Source organism: Cryptotermes secundus, unplaced genomic scaffold, assembly GCF_002891405.2.
Source record: "Cryptotermes secundus unplaced genomic scaffold, Csec_1.0 scaffold180, whole genome shotgun sequence".
NCBI lineage: Eukaryota > Metazoa > Arthropoda > Insecta > Blattodea > Kalotermitidae > Cryptotermes > Cryptotermes secundus.
Window position 1 is genome coordinate 1,527,094 of NW_019718619.1, and position 22,489 is coordinate 1,549,582.

The 22,489-nt window shown below is 37.5% G+C and overlaps 1 protein-coding gene across 1 annotated transcript in view; it reads right to left on the reverse strand.

Moving 5' to 3' along the window:
• Nucleotides 1-18,540: 18,540 nt before the first annotated feature.
• Nucleotides 18,541-22,489, reverse strand: part of LOC111861956 (homeotic protein deformed) — a 73,911-nt gene continuing 69,962 nt past the window's right edge. The window contains exon 2 of the mRNA XM_023846951.2: nt 18,541-22,265. Within this exon, the coding sequence (XP_023702719.1) occupies nt 21,610-22,265 (656 nt within the window). The 3' untranslated portion in view covers nt 18,541-21,609. The remainder of the gene's footprint in view (nt 22,266-22,489) is intronic.

Below are 22,489 nucleotides of genomic sequence, written 5' to 3' on the forward strand. Positions count from 1 at the left end.
TTTTCCACCAGATACATGAATATGCTGCATCACACAAATTCCCAACTTCCCTCCCCTTCGGGCTACAAACTAGAAGTTCCCTTACCCTACGGGTTTCCATCCCCTCTAACAGCAACCCTCCAGATGACGAAATCTAAAATGGCGAAAAGTATATAATGCCCGTTTCGAAGATGGAAGGAAAATAAAAAGCTTAGACATTGTTAAATATTTTTATCAAGATTGATGGTTCTTCCCACTGCTTCACATTTAAAATTAACAGATGACTGAACCCTTACAAAGTTTTTGTATAATTTTGGGAACAGAATCCCAGAAATATTGTATCTATGGCTGTCGGAACATACACGCTAAAGAGCTCAGTAATGGTCATAGAAACAGTCCACATTACCTATTGTCACCAGCGCGGGCGTTTATTTCAAACCGAATTCCCTGACCCGAAAGCATAGGTTGTTCTTTCGAGACTGCATCCCAAACGATAGGCCTACTTTCTCTCAAAATATATTCGTAAATATTATTTCCGTTCTACATTTCACTGATCGTTATTTTGTAAAATGTTAGCTCAAATGCCTCTTTGTCCCTACAAAATTTTCTTCTCCTGCCGACCCTTCGGTACAAATGGTAAATATATCCAACATGCAAATCTCTTCAGACATATGTACTACAATTTTGCACTTGCAGAAACGAGATAACGATCAAAGGAACGTTACAGCTCGCTCTGAAACTTATCAGAATATAAGCCCATCTGCACATGTGCAGTCATGATGGCTTCTTTCTTATTATTTTGTATGTATTCATAGATATATTATATAAATATGTAATCTATTTCTTCACACCAAGAAGCAAAATAAATTTCAGAATAATTTACGAAAGAAATATCTGAAAGTAAGGGTCGGAAATCTAACATAGAACACAGTATTTTTTGGTAGTGTGCTTTGTTCTAAAAATTCAGTCTCTCATTACATAATATGTTGCTTCATGTACCTGCGTGTCCCATATTTCCCTTCCTATATAAGAATATTTTAGAAGGAAAACTGAAATATTTTTTTTGCAGCTGCTCCTCATGTAATGGATATTATTACATAAATTTCATGTTGTTTTAAAAAAAACTTTGTGATTTCTCATTACTTGAACTTGATATTAGAGTTGATAAATTGGAGTCCGCAGCAGAATTATGTAAGAGAAAACTAGACAACAGTAAGTCTGTTCACAACTCTTTTGTATTTTTTCTTTCAGTTTTACTTAACTGAAGATTACAGAAAATAAAAAATATATTTTTCTTTGCGAAATATATAATTCAGTAAACTTTTGGGAAATGGAGGGAAGAAAATTGGGACAATAATCCTTATATATATACATATATGTATGAAATGTAAGAGTGAAATGAAAGCTCTGAAATCTGCAATTTCTAGTTACCATAACAACGAATATTTTAGCGTTAAAACTTTGTACTTTTTACTTTTCACCAAGTGTAATTAGAATGATCAAGTCAGGAGATGAGATGCGCAGGGCATGTAGCACGAGTGGGTGAAAAGAGAAATGCATTTATGATATTGGTGGGAAAGCCAGAAGGAAAGAGACAACTAGGAAGACCAAAATGTAGGTGGATGGACAATACTAAAATGGATCTTAGAGAGATAGGATGGGATAGGATGGATTGGGTTGATCTAGCTCAGGATAGGAACCAGTGGAGGGCTTTTGTGAACACGGTAATGAATCTTCGAGTTCCATAAAATGCTGGGAAGACCTTGAGAAGCTGCACAAGTGGCAGCTTCTCAAGGAGGGCTCAGCTCCATGAGTGAGTGAGTGAGTGAGTGAGTGAATACTAGCATAGACATTAATTATGCAGTAAGTTACTAACGACCAAGCAGTTTTTGTTTCAAGGCATCGAGTATGTTCTTTTGGTGCTGATGTGTGAAGTTCTGCGTATTGAATAAAGTAAATAGTTTACGATTGATTATGTGTATGTGTTGCTCGTGGAAGATGAGGTTGAACGTCGGCTTCGATCCATTGGTCTGTTACATTTGGGACTGGAAAGGAATACGTGAGCCAGCAGCAGAAGTTAGTAGTTCTAAAGTTCCTGTAAGAATGAACAAAACACCGATTCAATTCTTAGCGGATGTTCTGTCAGTGATCTTCCGAAATACTTTGCTGAAAGATCGCAGAAGTCCTGTTTAAGGACCCTGAAGGGCCAACAAGTTTGGAGTCGTGTCTCTTAGCATTCAGTTTCGAATCATAAGGATTTGTTTGTTCTTAATATACTAAGAAAGTCATTTCAGGTCAATAGACTTGACTAAGTGATTAGTAAACATGGAACTTTTACAGTCATATTCCCGTTTATTGATTTTCAATATCTTAGTTATTAAACTGCCGAGCACAGTGGCTGCACGGGTCTTCGCCCGCTCGAACACTGTGGTCGTGGGTTCGAATCCTACTTAAGGAATTGATGTATGTTTGCATTTATTTTGTGTTTGTGTTAGGTAGCAGCCTTGCGACGGGCTGATCCCCCGTCCAAGGAGTCCTACCGATTGTCTTATTTTAAGAAACTGAAGTGAAGCGAGGCGCTTCACGGATGCCATGTGCTCGAAATGGGAGCAACAGGAACAGAAGAAGAAGAAGAATTTATTAAACTCATAAAAATGCAACATCTAGCTTACGTATTGCGATGTTTAAAGCATTTCGTATGGATAAATTTAACTCGAAATCTTGTGCCCAGTCTCGGAATAAGATAATTCATCTTGGTTAAAGAAGTCTTACGGCCTGTAGCTATCAACGCAATGAACTCTCATTTTTAATGCTGGCAGTAGTAATGGTTGATAAAGGAGAGACCAATTTGCATATTTTAGTGCACTTTCTGAGGGGGGGGGGAAGAAATATTTTAACATATGCAACTGTCCGTGTTCAGTCCACATTTTTTATATATATATTCTTTGTCTATAGGGTTCAAGGAGTATTGAGGCGAATCCAGGTCTGCTAACAAAGGCTGCTTTATTGCTATCGGTGTCTTTGAAATCTTACCTCAAACATTGTTTAATTCTGTAGCTATGGTACTTTCAGCTAGAGGGTTAAGATGTACTCCAGTGCAGTAAAAGTAAAACTATCCCTGCAACAGACCGTGAAGGTTCATAGGATTGTGAGACTTGTCATTTCCGTGAAAGTTAGGGGAGCATAAGTGTATGTAATAATATCTGTGGTTCACATCTCAATAAAATGATATTACTTTATATAATGAAAATAACTGTAAGCAGAAAAATCAATCTTTAGGCCTAATAGATTCGTTTTTGGCTTTTACAAAATATAAATTTTATAAATTTGGTTGCTACATTGTTGTAAGCTTAACTGCAGTATGTCCTTTGCATGCCCTGGAGTACAGTCAAATGATATAAAGAACGAGGGGATGAGAAATTACCTATAATTGCTATTAAAATGACAAATATGCCTTGAAAATAATACCAAAAACACCACCACGTATTTTGTTCAATCCTAGGTGATAAATTTCTTCCGTAACTGATAAATTCAAGCTACGTAGAACGTTCTTATTTTGCGAATGAGTCAGATATGGAGGGCTAGCTAAAGATATGAGAAGAAGGAGTTGCGGACTGCCAGTACAAGTTGGTCTTCCAGCATGAAAGTTGGGCAGAAGGCCAGCAACGCCCACTGCTGTTAACAATGTCACTCTTGTACCGATTTTTTGGGACGCGTTGAGGAACAGGGATTCAACCAAACGATGTTTCTGAGCAGAGTAATGAAGGTAAGGGGAACATCTCTTCTCCAGGTTAGCTACTGTCTGCGTCTCAAGAAGATTTTTCCAAAACTAGTTGGCTAATTGTGATCACCCGCCCAAGGAGTCCTACCGCATGTGTAAGATCAAGAAAAACCGAAGTGAACGGAGACGTTCATGGAGGTAGGCCTAGGCCCACTGGGGCTGTAGTGCCAAGGGGGGAAAAAGTTGGCTAATTAGTAAGAAAATTAATTAGTTGGTTAATTAATTAGAGAATAAAGCCGGGAAATGAAATTTCTGTTTTCGTAGATTATGTATCGCATTTTCGTTCTTTGAATATTCTTAGATGTAAAGAGCAACCAGTATGTAATGCTGACAATCTTGCCGCCATCTGTGAGCCGATTGTATAGAAAATATGGGAACCTCAACATCTCACAGCCCTATGGGCCTCCACGGCCTGTTACAAGGATACCTTTCCTTTACTTATGTATCTCGTTTAAAAATTTATTTCTATTCTCTGACAGTGGAATCTGAAGGCACTTTTTCCATATGAGTTTTAGCGTGAGCAGAATTCTCGCTGCTGTACAGAAGCACGCAGTCTGCATGGAAGCCTTTCTTACTCGCACGTCTGCCTTCACTTCTCTACATAGGAAATAATCACAGAGATGAATACGGATTTTTTGTAACATTCAGATAAATTTCGACCTACCTGTTTCTCGAAGAGTGCTGTCTTTTGGAACGTGGCGCCATGTAGATCTTGTGTGAACAGACGTTTCGGAGCAACGTCGGTTCGGACAAGATCTGTACGGGGCCCCGTCCCAGAAGACGCGGCATTCTTCATAGTAACCGCCGTGAAAAACTCAAATTTTACATATCTGCTTCTCATTCGATAACGCGATTCTTACTAAGAACCTTTCATACACGCCCGTAACACTCGAGCTTTGTCTTATTTTTTAGTTTAGTCCTACACTTCTTGCCTGGTTATATCGAGCTCACTTCTATATGCCCTTCTTCAGTGATTTATTTTGTAGACTAGATACAGCTAAACTGGTTCAGTACCACATATTTGAAATATTGGCCCTTTTATTTATTTTTCAAGGGGTGGTTCATAATCGTTAATGTAGCATATGTTTCTATACACACACACACACACACACGCACACACACACTCACACATATATATANTATATATATAATGCTGATAATGTAAATCAAGAAATTATTCATTTGTACTCTTGGCAAGGAAAAGAATATTCCCTTGGTTGTGCAAGAAGATAAAAAGAAAAGTGCAGATGATTTTCGATAAATATACGGGAGAGAGAACATCCTTCTAAATGTATCAATAAGACACTAACCATTATATCTTGAAGAAAACTTATTTGGAGACTCACGTTCCAAATATTCATGGCGGCTGTTGAATGCTACTATAACTAAGACCATACAAACATAAGGAGATACAAAGATAATGAAACGAACAATTGTTCTCTGTAACAGGCCGCGGACATCCAGAGGTTTGTGGGACGTCGAGGTTTACATATTTTCTACACAATCGGCTCACAGATGGCGGCAAGGTTGTCAGCCTTACCTGCCGGCCACCAGGTAGACCTCAGGTTCATAGTGCGGGCGAAGGATTAGGTAAATTAAAAAAATTCAAATAATCTCATCGGGAATCAAATTCGAAAATTTCCGGTTTGTAGCTTAGTGTCTCAACCAACTACGCTATCGAGTGCCCCACAGTTGTTCAAATAACGAATAATTTAATTTGCATATGTTATACACAAATTATTTGACTTTTGTTTACAAAAAACTTGTTTTTGACTCTCGTGCTCCCCGGACTGAAATTTTCGTGACTTCTCTTAACATTTTCAGGGAAACTCTAGAGCAATAAGTAGACGTAACAGAACCATAAGGAATCGTATCCTGCTTCTCCCTTACATTTTCTACGTCCTTTCACAATTTTGTTGCATACTGGAGTCCTAACTTGCTTCATGGTCTGAGTAATAGTACATGTCATTAGGGCGTCGTAAAAACGGTAACCACTGTTACCACTTCGGATGCCAGTATGAATCAAATTTAAGGCAATAACCCTACTTGATCTACAGTGCCAATGGACAAATGGGAGGGTGATTGTGTGAATTGAATAACTGGAAGTATGGAAGGTTGAACTCAACACGAATACCGCTCATTAAAAACGCACCTTTCATGTCGCAGTTAAAAGAGAAGAACTAAAATTTACAGGCATATTTAAAAGCAGTGCACATTTTACAAATATGTTCTCCGTGATTTTATTAAATTTTTTACTTTCTTGCCTATTTAGTTTGGATACAAACACGCTGTATAGTTTCAATGTTAATAAAGATCATAAAAATGCCACTTTGCAGAAAAAATATTCCTCGTAATTAATATATTTCACACAAATGTAACGAACCACATTTCATGCTTGGCTGAATTTTTAAAGATGGGGGTTTTCTTTTAAGTTGGCTATATGCCTAATAAGAAATAGCAAGTCCGAGCAGTCCAGTAATAGCATATTAATAAACGAAGAAAATTAGCAAGAATTTTAGAATAGAAGTTGTATTAATTAGTCGCACTTAAAAGAATTATTTTCACAAAACGGTTCCCCTATAGTTACTCCATCATGCAGTCTACAGAATAGCAATCGAAACGTTTCCATTTGTAGAGCCCTTATTCCTTCTAACCACATGCCGTAAAGATTTTTACTAAAACAATTTTTGATTGTGAATTCTTAATCCCTTTTATAATGGTCTTTTCACTGAACCTCGAGTTTCAGTGGTTAAATTACTGTTTTGCACTCATAAGATCCAGAATTTGACTCCCGGTCTGTCAACTGGCGGCCGAGGTATTTTTATGGTCTCTCTCGGTTACTTCTAGCAATTTCTAATACAAAGAGTTCTAACTTCTGGTACACAACACCGTGTAGCCCTAAGAAAGCAATATTTTCCCCTGAAACTTCTGATTTTACTTGTCTACATGGCGTTGTATCTCAGAAGATACACTTACCGCTATGAAGACCTCAAACCTAAATCAATCGTGGCAGAGCTAAAGTAAGTCAAACAGCTCCTTTCTGAATTAGGCCTATTTCCAATTGATTTACAGACATTCCCTTATCAGACCATACATCTCCTATGAACTTGATGAGGATCTCTAAATAAACCAATATCTTGCGATTATTATATTTCCACAATATATACTTGGAATGTGAAGCTCTTTATGAAGTAAATTGTACGCGAGTCTATTGGTTCTTCATCAGGACATGCTGAATTTGAAATGACTGTCTCAGTTGTAAGTAGAAATTTGGTTGACTGTAATCCCTCAGGAGAATCCCTGTATTAGCGGTCTTTAAGGAAAAGTGTCAAATATATCCATTTTCTAAAGGGTTGACAGGGGGTTGACAACGTTAAAGGATCCGAACATTAGTGGGCAGAACAAGAAAATTAGCAGTAAATAAACTACCCCTACAGTTACCGAGAGTGAAGGTTTCAAAACAGTGTCGTCAATAAGAACCTAAATGTACGGTCATGTCTGTTTATGATGCTATATTTAGCTGTCCTTGCTTTCCGTGGGAAACTACAAGCTTGGGAAGTGCATACTTTCATGGTACTTTGACGGTCAAATTTACCCTGTTTCTTTAGGTCAATAGCAAACAGAACTAAATTCTTTACTCTATTAAGCCGTAAATTTCTTACAGAATATTTCCCTTATTTAAAAGAATAGTGCAGTTTAGTAATCCTTTATGGCCTGATTATCAGTAATCTTGTCACCCCTAATATATTTTCCAATAACTACTTTTACGAAGCCCAGTAAATACATAAAACCATGAGGAACTTGTCCTGCATTTATGTATGCTGGCGTACCTCTTGTAATACAAAGAGACCCTAGCGACACTCGAGAAAAGTTTTGTCTTTTTATAATTTACAATACACCATTGAACCGTTCGCTGAGAGTTAAACGGGAAGATTTTTGTTTGTCATATAAAATATAGTTCTAATAACTTCTCGCGCTTTTTCCTGTATTCCTCAGTATTGCATATTAAATCGAACGATATGTCTGGGCCGACATTTAACATCATATACTACGAATAACAAACGCAAATAATCAATTGGAAATCATACTCTTCCCCCCCCCTTGGCACTACAGCCCCAGTGGGCCTAGGCCTACCTCCACGAACTCCGTTCACTTCGGATCATGTTCTTTATATACGAGTATTATAGACCTACTACACTTCACACATCCGCAACAAGTTGCGGGAGAACAGAAAGGCTACAACGAAACGAAAGATTGTTCACTTATTCGTGATTACTACATAAATTCCGTTCATGCAATGTGCTAATAGCCGGTAATTTCTTGTTATGGTAACTAAAAATTACGTCATTTGAGTTTTCATCTCAATGTTACTTCACCATTTTATAAGTATAGAAGGATATACGTATTTAAAATATTACGTCTGTCATATTTATTTTAAAATACATATTTCTATTCAGTTTTTGAGAGCGAATTGAGAACCGTCCCATAAAAAGCTTGACAAGTGAACTTGTTTTAGAATGTAAGATTTGAGGTTTTCACTGCGGTGACTATGAAGGAAGCAGTTTTACTGGGATGTTTCGCCGTGTAGATATTGTGCTAACAGACGTTTCGGAGAAGGGTATTGCCTCGCGGATTTTCTTTTGTCTTCTACCCTGAAGATGGAAGCGATACGTTCCTCCGAAACGTCGGTTAACACAATATCTACACTGCAGCACATCCCAGAAGACAGCTTTCTTCTTGTTTTGGAATGTTGCACGCAGCGAGCACCCAAGAGATTTTGCGGGCTTGCGTTCATCACATCAAAACCAGAGGTTCAATGACGAATCATTAGCATTTTCTGTTATTGTGCCTCTTTCGATTTCTTCAAATATTTATAGTTCTGTTATCTAAGAAAAGAGAACAAACGCGGCTTCTCTTTCAAATTCGACGGTAAAGGGTGAAAAGGACAAGATAAAATGTGAGAAGCAAACTGGGAAATGTTCTCAGAAAAATACCAGTTTGTCTGGCATTTCCCGAGCCTTTCTTCAGACAAAGTGCGTTATGTCTCAGACTTGAACTTTGAAATATATGGAACTATCCTTGGGGGACTGTAAATTGTGTTTGACAACTAGTGGTGATGAATTGGTGATCCGTCATAACCGGCAGCCTATAATAGAACTCTTCAAGTCACAAGAAAGCAACTGGCGGCATTTAAAGCTGTGTGACAGAGCCAGGTGACTCAAGTGAGAATATGGTCTCAGTTACCGACAGCGTCGGATGTAACGCCACTAATCAGCCCGATTCCCGCAATTTCATATCGCTTTGGCCTACGCTGATTTTGCAGAGCTTACAAAACCTAGAACTTTCTTCTGTACTTGCATCTGTCCTTGAGAATTCAACACAATTTGGATACCTTAATTTTTCTGCAAAACACATCAAAGCCACTCATGCATCCCGCTTGTATAATTACATTAAAATTGCGAGTAATAGAATGGCATGAAACGACGTACTTTATTCCTAATATTGATCATCATGTTCTTTTTTTTTTAACTTAAAGGCAGTTGAGCCTACTAAGTATGCAGTTTCCAAATGAATGAAGCAAATTGACATAAGACTGAAACAATTCTAAATAAATTCCTCGCTTATTAATTAGAAATATTTATTACTATATTGCATAATAATACTTTAAGAAGCGACAAACACATGGTACTTAATTTCCATTTATTGAAATATTGGAGAGGTTCGGTATAGCGACTGGCTACGGGTTGGACGATCGAGGGGTCGGAGTTCAAGTCTCGGTGGGTTCAAATATTTTTCTCTTCACAAAGTCGTCCAGACTGGCTCTGGGTTTCAACCATCCTCCTATCCAATGGGTACCGGGAGCTTTTTCCCCGGGTGTAAAGCGGTCGGGGCATGAAGCTGACCAGTCAGCAACTAGTGTCGAGGCAAAGAAAATATGGATCTATACATCCACTCCCCCCATACGCCTTCATGGCGTAGTGCGTAATTAGTTAAGCATATGGAAAACTTTTCAGATATATCAATTTATTATAACTTGAATTAATAGAGGAGAGCACTTGTAATCCTGGCTGAATTGCTTAACTGTAGTTAAATTTGTAGAACGCTAATAACATTCCCCTTTTGAAATATTCTATAATGTTTTGGCATTGTCGGGAAGAAGACTACACGAGTAAGAACTTTTCACAATTTTAGCATTTACAAACATTTCCGATATTCAGTAAGTTTGATGTGATATTTGCGGTAAGGGCAAGAATGAAGTATGGATTATTGGAAACCTATTTGCATTGAAACTCATGAAAACCGGATAAAAAACTCAAGAGAAGCAAGCGGCCAGCTCAGCTTATCTAAGCTTACCGCTTGCCTCTTCCGGTTTCCTGCCTCGCTTATTCTTTGACCTCGAGAATGGAACGTGTTCGTCATGCATGTCCAGCTGCCTCTCAACTGCACGGAATTACAATCAAGAAGACTGGACTCTTCATAGTCACGACTGAGAGATCGTCAGATCCGGCAACATGTACATACTTTCACTTACACTCTTTTGAGGAAGTAGTGAAGAGACAACATTAACCCATGTTCAGTTATGAATAACTACATGTCTTACTGTTTACATATATATAAAAACTAAAGCTATCCCTGTGACAAGCCGTGGAGGCTCCCACACTTTCTAACAATCGGCTCACAGATGGCAGTGAGGTTATCAGTTTTACGCGCCGGTCGCCCTTTAGCTCTCAGGAAGATTCTTGGTACTTATTTCTGATAGAAGCTGAGTCGACCCAAGGACCATAGTGCGACTGGTCATTGAAAATTCCATTCACATCAATGGGAATCGAACCCGTGACTTTGCGGCTTGTAGCAGAGTGTCTCAACCAACTACGCCACCGCGTGCTGTATATGTAGCCGCTCTCAGTGGGAACAGGAGGCTCCGTTATTCCGGTTCTTTACCACGAGCTCGAATCTCGCCTGGATCACGTGAGTTCATATGCCCCTTCCTCGACCCACCTTCCAACTCTTTCAATGCTATCGTTCGGTGAGGAGTCTGTGCATTCGGAGTAGCAGAGCTGGTTTGAAGCTACAACCGCGGAATGACACCTGGCGAGCGAATCGTTCGATCGTTCCTGTAGACCCTCAGTTCTAACCGCATAATTGATTGCAACTGTCGAACTTTGAAATATCTCCAGAGGAAATCGAATGATTAAAATGGAGACGAAAAAGACAAGAACTCAACGCGTCGAAATCTCTTTCAATATGATATTATGCAATCATTTTCTTCCAGAATACTTAGGTAAAATATGAACATTATTGAAAAGGAATAAAACGACCGAATTATAATATAGTTTTTTTTTTTCAGAATGTGATGTGCCCCTAATTCTGGAGTTCTGCAATTGTTCGACCTCGATACCTCAGAGATCATCAATGCAATGGAAGCAGAGGATTTCAAAATTACTTTTGCCTTCACTTTAAGTCACTACATACACTATATGGAAGATATTTTGTACAGATAAATACTAGTATATGGAAATTTAATACATTTATTTGCTATTATTTTTTGTCTCTATTAAAATTAGATTTTGGAAAGAAACAATAATTCTGAAAGAGTTCATCTTTGTAGAATAGGATAAGTGTTACCAACAATTATTTTGCAAAAATAGTCCAGGAAAACCATTAGAGTAGACAGTTTTGTTACCCAAGTGCGAAGGAAACTGTTTAGGATCTGGACCAGTTACCGATAGCATATCTAAAAATTAGTAATAAATATGTAAACACAGCTCTATCAATTGAAACAAATGGATATACATGAGCAGTTATTTATTTATTGTTCCTGCTATCATAATATTAATGCGACATTTATTCACAGGTTCCTGGTTCACATTCACTCTCTGTATTTCATAAGAAACATACTACGAGCAGATTCAACATACACATTAGGTTTCGTCACCTCTCTTCCCACCAAAACACTTTGCATTTGGACTTAAACTTATACATGACAAATCACTTCATATACATCATAAAAGAATCAGTAGTCCTGCAATGTTCTCGTCTTTTAAAACTAAAATTCACCCTGAGTTTGGTTTTGAACTTGTTTATACAAACAATATAATATGTTTTGCTTCCATGGTTTCGGTCCTAAATATGAGCATATGCCTTCTTCAGCAACTTCATCAAGTATATGCAGTCATTTACAATCAAGTTTTTTATTTACAAAAGACGTCGCTGGAAAGACATTGCGTATACTTTCTCGTGTACACTTGATCTTGCATAACTTACCTCGGATGTAAAATCAATTTTCGTTCGGTTGGCCATAGACGCTGATTATAAAAGCCTGGATATGACGGTGTGCTTAAACATTTGGGCTCCAAATAAGCATACTATAATTTTCTTCATGATAGCAAACATTCAATTTCATACACACTGATGGTCACTATATAAATGAGAAATTTAATTAAATTCGTTAGCGTTGTTTTAAAGGAAATGATCATTTCGCTTTTTGGGGCTTCTATTAAGGGACCCTATTTTTGGAGCTAGAATGTTGGTACGCAATGGGCATCGACTAGTAATAAATGAATAAAATACATCGGATCTTCAGGAGCTAGAAAGGGGCACTTGCGTACATACATACATACAAACAAACACGTGCCTACGGCATTCCAAAAATTGTATTCATTCAGTAAGCTGAGAGCATTTAAGCCCGTGAACAATTTTACTTCGATATTTTCAACACCACAATACTTTCTTCATGTATTGTGCATGTGTAAAGGTAAAATGGGAATTTTATATTTCACGCATAATCTGAAACATGTAATATTAAACAGTAAATTATTCCTACAATTACACTTGAAAAAATTATAATATCGATTCTTAACCTTTAATTTGTGGCACTGCAGTTCAGAAGAATAGCTAACTGTAAGTCTATGGTTTATGTGTATATATATTCATTAATTAAGCAATTTTAAATATTTCTGTGGTTCATGGTGAATGCTTTCGAGCATGATAGTAGGAAACATCATATTGTGTCGCTATTGCGCACTCATGCGCAATTTAAATTTCATTATAAATTAGACGAGGTTTCGTTGTCTATTAACTAACATATTTAGGACCGATCCCAGGTGTATTTAGCAGATGTCAAATTCAATAATTTGAATTCACTTTCTTGATACATAATTTCGATCAATTAGAGCAATATAAATCTTCAGTAGATCCTACTTGCATTCTCATTTCTTACAACACTAATGTGGCACGTCACATTTTGATCAACATAAACTGAATATTATGTATTAATAATAATTAATAATAATAAACACACTTTGGAACAAAACAAAATTAAATGACTTGATTATAATACATATTATTCATGACTATTTTGCAAATTGTTGCAGTTCAACCTCGCTATTTAAAAGCAAAAATATAAGCAAAACATAAATTACCAGTCAGTAGTTTCAATCAGAAAAATAAACAAAAATATAACGATGTTTTACATTTGGAAATAATTGACATTTTTTGGGATGTCATTTTGATTATGAAGCAGTTATTTAAAAACACAGAAGACGAGTACAGGTTTATATTCGTACATATTCCATTATCTGACACCACTGTGACATACCCTTCTTTGACTTAGCTATAGTTACTGACGCATTTGGACGAAGGAAACTACGCGCCAAGGAAATATAGTAACGCCAAGAACAACATAAATATTTTCTTCACCGACCGTAGGTAGTCAACGCATCCAAGGAAGTTTAACTGTGATGAACAGAAATTGTAAAGCGCTAACGAAGATAGGAGCCTTGCTCTTAAAGTACATGCGCAAATTACTCAGATACGAATTGGCCATCTCTGACTTAATTCAGAGCCGAATATTTTTCAGTTAATTGCACCATATTGCTTTTTAAATTACTTTGAGTTTAATTCCAGCCAAATCCATTTGTACACTACGTTCAATATTTCTGTAGATAAAACTGGTAGCTTCTGTTACATGTAGATAGTGTAAATTATTACCGGAGTTTCTTTACATTCTCTTATTAGCGTAAATAAACATATATTTACAGATTATTTAAAAAAAAATACATAATTTCGAGAGACTCTTAAATTATATCGAATGGGATAATATTCAGTTATGAATATATTGTACATAGGCTTATATATATGTGTATATATATGCACGTATGTAGGGCATATATGCGCACTTATGTCCAATGATGACAGATGGTATATGAGACCCGAACATCGTCATGTATGAAGCCAAGGTTATCTAACGTCAAACCATCGAGCTAGCCGTGTTATAGAGATACTGCTTCCTCATAGCAGCGAAACAAATGTCTACACTGCAGCATTCAGAATTATGAAGGAAACACTAAACTAAGGACTGCATCTACAATGTCCAGAATATATGTTTAGAATGTTAACATTAGAAACCAGCATTTAAAGAAATAAGTTAATTTACTCCTGAAGAAGCGCTGAAAGCACACACTCGGAATTGCTTTCAATGTGAGCACTGCGTATAAGCGTTCTCTTTTAGAATAGCAAATGCATGTTTGTATATTCATGTCGATAGTAGTTAGCCTGGCCGGTCACAGTAGTCGCCCGGTCTAAGGCATGAACTGTCTTCGCTCTATCGGAAGCTGGGATCGGGTTTCAAATCCCACTCAGGTCACGAATATGTGGAGTGTGTATCCGCTTATTCTGTTTTGTGTTGTTCTGTTTAGGTAGCGGCCTTGTGTCGGGCTGATCTCGCGTCTGAGGAGTCCTACAGTCTGTGATAAATGATTACGGAACTGAATGAGAGACCTTGGGCCCTGAATAGGCTGGAAGAGCCATGAAAAAAATGTAGCTAGTCGAATCTCAAAGAGGCCGTCAAACTGTGTTGCCAGATCAACGGTCTTGAAAAGGCGACCTCTAAAAATTCCTAGGTTATATGTATAATGAATATGATTAAGAAATCATATTCATTTCATATCCTATTTGTTTTGAACTGAGTGAAATCAGTTAGAAAAATAAAAAAAATAATTAGCAATTTTTTAAACTATCTGCTGCTAGAATTCACTGCCATTTTTAAAAATGGGTGCAATGTAATATTATGATGCGCACTAAACCTAATAGCGTACCTCGTACCCCAAGTTGACTGCTCTGTATTAAGAAGTTTTAATTGTATGCGCGCGCATTGTACAGTACCATCACCTGTGCATCTTATAAAGGAGTTTCCTAGTACGCGTATCAGTAATCATTAGAAAATATTATGCGAAGATTATTTAAAAATAGGCTAGTTCTCTCTCAGATTACGGGAATGGGAACTGACTTACCCCGTGTGGAGGCGGGGTCGAATACCTCCACCGTGACCCTGTGAGTCGTAGGAGGCGACAAAAAGGGAAGTCTCAAATCTGAGACAGTAAAATATGGTCGCGAGTACCAAGGGACTCGGACCCAAGAAAAACTGCGCTGGCAAGGGCCAGCAGCATGTAAAAAAGACAGACCCGTCCTCTGGTCAGAGAGGGCGCCACACCAAAACAAGACTGTAATTTGTCAAACAGTCATAAATATCTGGTCATGAGCCCCAGATAGGGCTCGACACCTAGACGTACTGACTGACGGACTGACTGACTGACTGACTGACCGACCGTCAGTCGCAACGTGACTTTGACTTTTACTTGGAATTGAATTCACTTGAGTTCCGATGTTGAAAGGGAACAACAGTATGGCCAGAATAAGAATTAGAAGAATTAGTGGGCGACGTTATATATACTATGGCCGTGCCATAGCTTAAGTGGTTAGACGCTGGCTTATCACGGCGGCGGCCCGGGTTCGATCCCGGGGTCTGTTCAAATTGGATTTGCGGTGAACAAAGTGACACTGGGGCGGGTTTTCTCCGAGTACTTCGGTTTCCCCTGCCAATCTTCATTCCACCAAATTCTCCATCATCATAATCACCCGGGGCAGGCTACAATAGGCCAATCAGTGGCCGACGTGCCAAGTGGACCCAGCTGGACTCCACCCCACCAATAAGCGAAAAATATATATACTATAGATACAGCATACTTGAGACTGTAAGATGTAGTTACATGCTGTGAGTTTTTGATAAACCAATTCCCAATCCGAACCCCGTCTCTAGTCACTAATACACGTGACAATAAATAATAAAAATCAGAAAAAACAAACTCCCTGGTTTTAGTCCGCCAGCGAACTATACCGACCGAGCGACCGCCGCTTGTAAACGAAGTTTAGTGCCAACATTTTGCGGGTAGTGTGTGTAGCGTGGTCAACGCAACGAATCCCCACGGACGTTAATTTCGATTTTCTAGACCGGAGCCGCTATTTCTTTGAAATAGCACCTCAATTATCCTCATGAGGCCGAGTGGACCCAGTTCCAGAAGTGTTTATGTTTTTCTACAGTATGTATATCCCGTGTTCCATGGTGTAGCAGTCCCACAGATTATAGACCAGTAAATAAATTGAGAAAAGTTGCATTGCCATTTCGTCTTTAGTATTTCTGAGCAAACTCGAAGACATAGCGGATAATTTAGTCAGCATTTGTAACCTCTTTACATAACATTTCCGTATATACTGTGGCAAATCGAATTAGAGAATAAGGTATCGATGGGAAAAATATATTGTACTTTATTTACACAATCTTAAATCTTCCTCTTAGATTAATGAAACGAGATGGTATGTTATGTGTCTAATAATATATGATACTTGAAAAGTATGTCTTTTAGAATTATAATTAATTGTTTCAAAATAGTGCAAGTTCATAGGCACTTTACAAATTAGGAATTTTAAGCTACATTACAGAGATCTAAAAACAAATTAAATTGGATCCTCAGTAATAATAATAATAATAATAATAATAATAATAATAATAATAATAATAGATCTTTCACAGTACTGCTATGTCGAATCGCCATTTTTACTTATTTAATTTTAAGAACAAAGGCAGAGCAAGGAAATCTGAGTTCATCTATACGAAAGTTTTGTGAGCATGAGCGTCAAGTGTTAGGGGGGCGAGAGGAAATGTGTGCTTGTGAATTGAACGTCCTTATGTATAGGCCATATTTAAACATGCATCGGCGAACTGTTTTATATTTTCATTGCCGACAGACAGATGCAATGATTATAAGTATACAGCAGTCAGGTTTTTAGATTTATATTTATATAATTACAACTGTACTTCCACTTATTGCAAAATTGTGTTTGTTATATTTATGTGATAATATTCTCGGTACGTTTAAGGTATTTCAATTTTTATACATAATTCTCCAATATAATTTGCCATACACTGTAGGCCGGAGAATAATACCGTAGCATTAAACTATGTTTTAAAAATTATTTTACGCTCTGTAACTATTATTTGCATTAAGCACAATTTCAGGTATGTAGAGATAGAAAACACGTTCGTGTAACTTTGTGGTTTTAACTGAAAATAATATTAATATCTTGTTAAAATTCTGTCTAGTTAATTAGTTGTTGGAGAGGGTGGGTTTCCCCATGCACTTAGACCTGTATTGGTCCATTGTGCTTCCCTCTATGATTTCTACCAGTCTCTATATCCTACCGGTATTGGTGCTTACCATCAGTCCCGCCCAGCCAGCGAGACCGGCTCTACTAGCTGAGAGGTATCTATAATGCTTCCCCCATCTACCAGAGGTATTAGAGACTGCTGTTGGGCGGGAAACAAAATTCTGTCAATGTCAGATTTGAATTTCTCATAGCGGTGCGCATGAGAGGTATCATTTCGTTGGTTGTAGCGTCCTGTAGTCTGGCGGAAGTCAACGGATAGTTTGTAGGGACGTACAGTCTCTACCTTCGAGGTCGAATAGTAAGAAAAGTAGACTCTTCGTACCTGAAGATGGAGGCGATAAGCTCTTCCGAAACATCTGCGGACTTCTATGAAAGTACACGGAGTTACAACGTATAAGATCGTAATATCAAAATTTTGAGTAATATTATTTTGCGGTACAGTCCCTGCTTTATATTTTAATTTGCAAATAATCCACGAATTTTTGTTTTTCCTTGGTTGTAAGATATATCATTTTCATATTTAATTTCTTTCTGAAATTAAGACGCGTCTATGAATGTATGTCGATAAATTATATTGCATGACTAAAGCATAAGGAAGATCTCCATGACCATAACTTTAGTCACGGAACAGTAAACACGAAGATAGCAACGAATGACATTCTGAAAGTATTTTCATGTGGTTCCGTTTTAGAAATGTCGTTACATGGAGACGGAAAATATCATGGTGTAAACATATACTTTGACATGTACTGTCTTCGCTCGCTTGGAAACCTGGATCGTGGGTTCGAATCCCATTCAGCACATGGATGTTTAGTTTGTGTGTGTGCGTTTTTCTGTGTTTGTGTACAGGTAAAGGCCTTGCGACGAACTGATCACCCGCCCAAGTAGTCCTACCGAATGTGTAAGATCTAGACAAACCGAAGTGAACGGAGAAGTTCATGGAGGTAGGCCTACGCCGACTGAGGCTGTAGTGCCAAGGAAAAAATATATATACTTTTCGAAAAATTTAGATCGGTCAGCTTTCATCGTTACACCTATATTGAGCCTTAAAAATTAAGGTTGCATCTTACAATTGATAGTGTCCTTTCTTCCTCCCAACCCACTGTTGTACAAGAGACGCATCTAAAATCGAGGGCAACTTATAGACAGTGTCACGTAACTTCGAACCAGGCCCGCATTCCTAGTCAAAACCCGCGCATAGCTTGTGGTGGGAGGAGTTTCTTAACACTCGTTCTTCCACTGGCCGCCTGTCACTTCTCACATCCTCCACCCCCTTGTCTGAAATTCTTCTTCTGCGCATTCAAGGTTAGTCTTGGCCTTGTTCGAAGTTACGTGACACTTGCTATAAAATCGGGGAAAAGCGATAATTTCAGGGTTCAATGGATTTAAAACTGTGCTATAACACTTAGGTCATTAAATAAGTTTAGCTCTTGCGGTAGTCGGTTCCTTCGCAAACAAAATTTTATTTTAACGGCCAAATTGTTTCAGTCGGTGTCCGCACTAGATACTAATGGGAGGAATTCGAACCCCCAAGCCTATCTACGTGTATATACAGGTCTCTATGAAATACATAAAGAATCTATTAAATTTCCATGGGAACTAATCACACTCCAAAGTTTCAATATGATGGAAATGCGCTATCCTTACTGTATAATTAGGCTTATTTCTTATCGATATCGGACGACCTCATATATGTGTAACATAGCCATAGCGGAAAAGTCTAAATTCGCAATTGAGGTATTTCTTAGCCTCTAGAGGCAAAATTTCTTCTTTCCGTTCGAGGGTACGCGGTCCAGTTAAAGACAGCAGCGTAACATAACACAACATAATTTTTTGAATACATGTGTATATTAATTTAACAGGAATGTGTGCATATATGTACGTATTTTCTATGCATATGAACTTATGCATGTGAATATATGAGAAAGATTTGCTTGTATGTATATCTATATGTGTGTAAGCATTTATCGCTTTATGCAAAGTGAAAATTTTAAGTATATATTTATCGTCATGCAATTGTATTTTAACAGGAACTTATGAATGCTTCGTACATACGAGTATTGCTTCAGCTTTCTTAATTCAGTTTCACACACAGAAGCTCCAGCTTTTAAAAGATTTTGCAGTGTGACATTTTAGTTCACTTCCTTGTTTAAGTAGATATAATTTTGATCGTTTTTAAATCTATATTACTGATTTCGAATTCAGATAGCTTATAAGCAATTTTGAAAATAACGAAAAATCGTTTTTATCATATTTGATGTATAGAGACTTTTTATATTGTCAGATAATTTCGTTTTTCTTTTAAAAATATTTTAAATTCTCTGTTGTAATGGCAATAAAAGTAATTATCAAAACATAAATTCCAAAGTAGGTTTACTATAGCTTTCTCCTTATCAACTGGTAACAGTACTAATCCTGTTAATGTAGCATAAAGTATAATACAGCTGAGTAAATCAGCAGCCTTTAATGACGGTAGTTTGCCTGTCTCGTACCAAAGTATGTACAGTGGTATCTTATATAACAGTCTCGACATAATATCCTGTATTTTAACATAAACAAAGAAATTCCTGTTTCCTGATATAGATAAATGAAAACAAAATGCGTGGTTCATCATGATATAGTTCGGGCTATTATACAGAAAGCGATAGTAAATTGTGGAAATTCGAAACAGCTAAGTACCGGTATTTTGAGCGTCTTAAAATATTTTAATAAATTACGATTTTAATTTCAGTTATTTTTTAAAATTCTTAGCATATATTAATATATTTAAATATTAATACATAATTCAGTCTACATAAATAACAACTAATTAACATTTGAATATATTTATTGAAGAACGAGATTAATTTTGGCACGAGCAATAAAACAGTACGTGTTATATGAAGAGACCAGTAAAATGAATGTTTTAAAATAAGATGTAAAAGTTAATCATGACGGTGTATTAACAGAATGATTGATTTTCTAGACACTACCCATTGTCCGAATTTACACTTGAAGACGTTTCGGAGACTACATTCTCTCTCCATCTTCCGGAAAGAGGGACTGTCTTTAGAGACCGAACGCAAAAGAAGAGGTATTTTACTTAGGGACGGCGATAGTCATTTCCCCGAAACGTTTATTTAAATAATAAGGACGGTGGATAATGGCCAGAAAATTAATCATTTTATATTTTAGAAATTTTTGATGTTGCAGTTATAATTCGCAAATTAATTTTATAGAATTTTTGTTTCATTTTTGTGTTGTTACTTGCGTTTATAACGAAGCAACATCTATTACGACCTCAAGTTGATATTCCACGAAGTTCGTATTTATTTTTCATATTCCACAGAATCTATCGGGAAACAAAATATGTGTATGTGGAAGTATGTTGTTTTAACCCCGATACAATTAAAAATAAATTCTAAAAGGAGCAAGATGCCGACTTGTGCATTTTAATTTTTCGGCCATAATATTTAAAGAAACTCAAAACGTTGTCAGGTTTTGGCACTTACGGCTTACAGACGATGATGAATGATATACTGTCAGTAGACAGCAAAGTAAGAAGTATGGAGTGAACAATTATACTACCGAAAGTGACACTGTGATTAATCTTAACAGAGGTAACAGTCAGAATTTCATTCGTGACGGAGAGAGGATTTTTTTTCTTATCAACTATGTCTAGACAGGCTCCGAGGCCTAACCAGCATTCTATCCAATGGGTAAAATTAAAGGCAGAATTTCCGTTTTCTTAATTGAGCATCATGCCATGAAAATATATGGGAAAATGAAAGTATGCCTTCATATATTTTCAAATCTCTACGGCAGTAGAAGGAAGTAGCCAGCTACACGGTCTAGCCACTTTATTTTCGGTGAAGGAACTCACCTACACTTCTGAGAACGGATGGGCCTCATGTTCGATCTGGGAGCTGTGAAGAAAAGAAATTCCACCTGTTGGGAATAGAACCACGATTCCTGGGTCGCCCGTTCCGTAGCTAACCACTATACGGACTAAGTTATACATGCTCCCTTCTAGGTAATGGATATCGGAGGCAGAAGGGCCGGAGCATGATTCTGGACACTCACCTCCACCTAGCGCAGAGCCGAAGATACATGGATTTTTACCTCCGGTTCTTCATATGTATTCATTGGTTTGATGCTTAAGCAAGAAAAAAATTTTACCTTCACAATTATAATATAGTCACTTAGCGTTGATTTTTTTTTTACATATTTTTGGCACTTAACTGTATTCGCACTTCCACAGTTACGTTTTGGTAACAATTTTCCGCTTGAAATCAACATTTTGCATTTCTAACTTGATTCACATATTGATTCAAATAATACAACGTAAATAATTCGAAATGCGTCATTTATAACGCAGTTAATCCATAATCAGATTTAATTGTTGTTGGTGGAAGCGCCGGACCACAGGTTTGAGCCGGTGTTAATGGAGTCAACTGACTTAAAACCAAACTCGGTGAACTAAGATGCATTGTTGACTGCATTGTAGTAACTATACCATGTGAATGTTGCTGATCAGTCACGTTATTATTCGATGCCGTTCCTAGATGGTGCTGTTGGTGGTGATGCGAATGGTGATGTTGCTGATGGTTGGTTATGTCAGTAGCAACAGTGTTCGTAACAACAATAGGATTCGGATTGTTTGTATTGTTACTATTTGCTCGTCTTCTACTGTCGCCATTGTTTTTCGATCTCGTTGTTGGGTTGCTTTTCGTGGTGCCGGAGGTGTTTTTATTCGCTGTTGTAACTCCAGCTGGGTTTGTCTTCCTACGGACGTTCTTAGTGTTGGGCAGTTTATTGTCCTTCTTCCACTTCATGCGTCTGTTCTGGAACCAGATCTTGATCTGCCGTTCTGATAGAACCAGAGTGTGAGCGATCTCTATTCTCCGCCGTCTGGTCAGGTAGCGGTTGTAGTGGAATTCTTTCTCCAGCTCTAGTATCTGATGCCTGGTGTAAGCCGTTCTCTGACGTTTTGGTTCCATGCCCGGTTGGAACGAACCATTCGCTGGAAAGATACATCATTGCTTATTAGTTTAGAGCCAATTTCAATATAGTAACATTTAAAAGGAAACTGAAGCAAACGCAGAAAATTGAAGATCATACTGACAGATGGCCTTCTGTTCTTTTATAGTGAGTTCTGTATATGGATGTTTAAACTTGCACCTGAAGCACATTCTAGTGCTATGTAGCCATATATTTATTAAAGTAATTGCTAGAAGGAAACTTAAC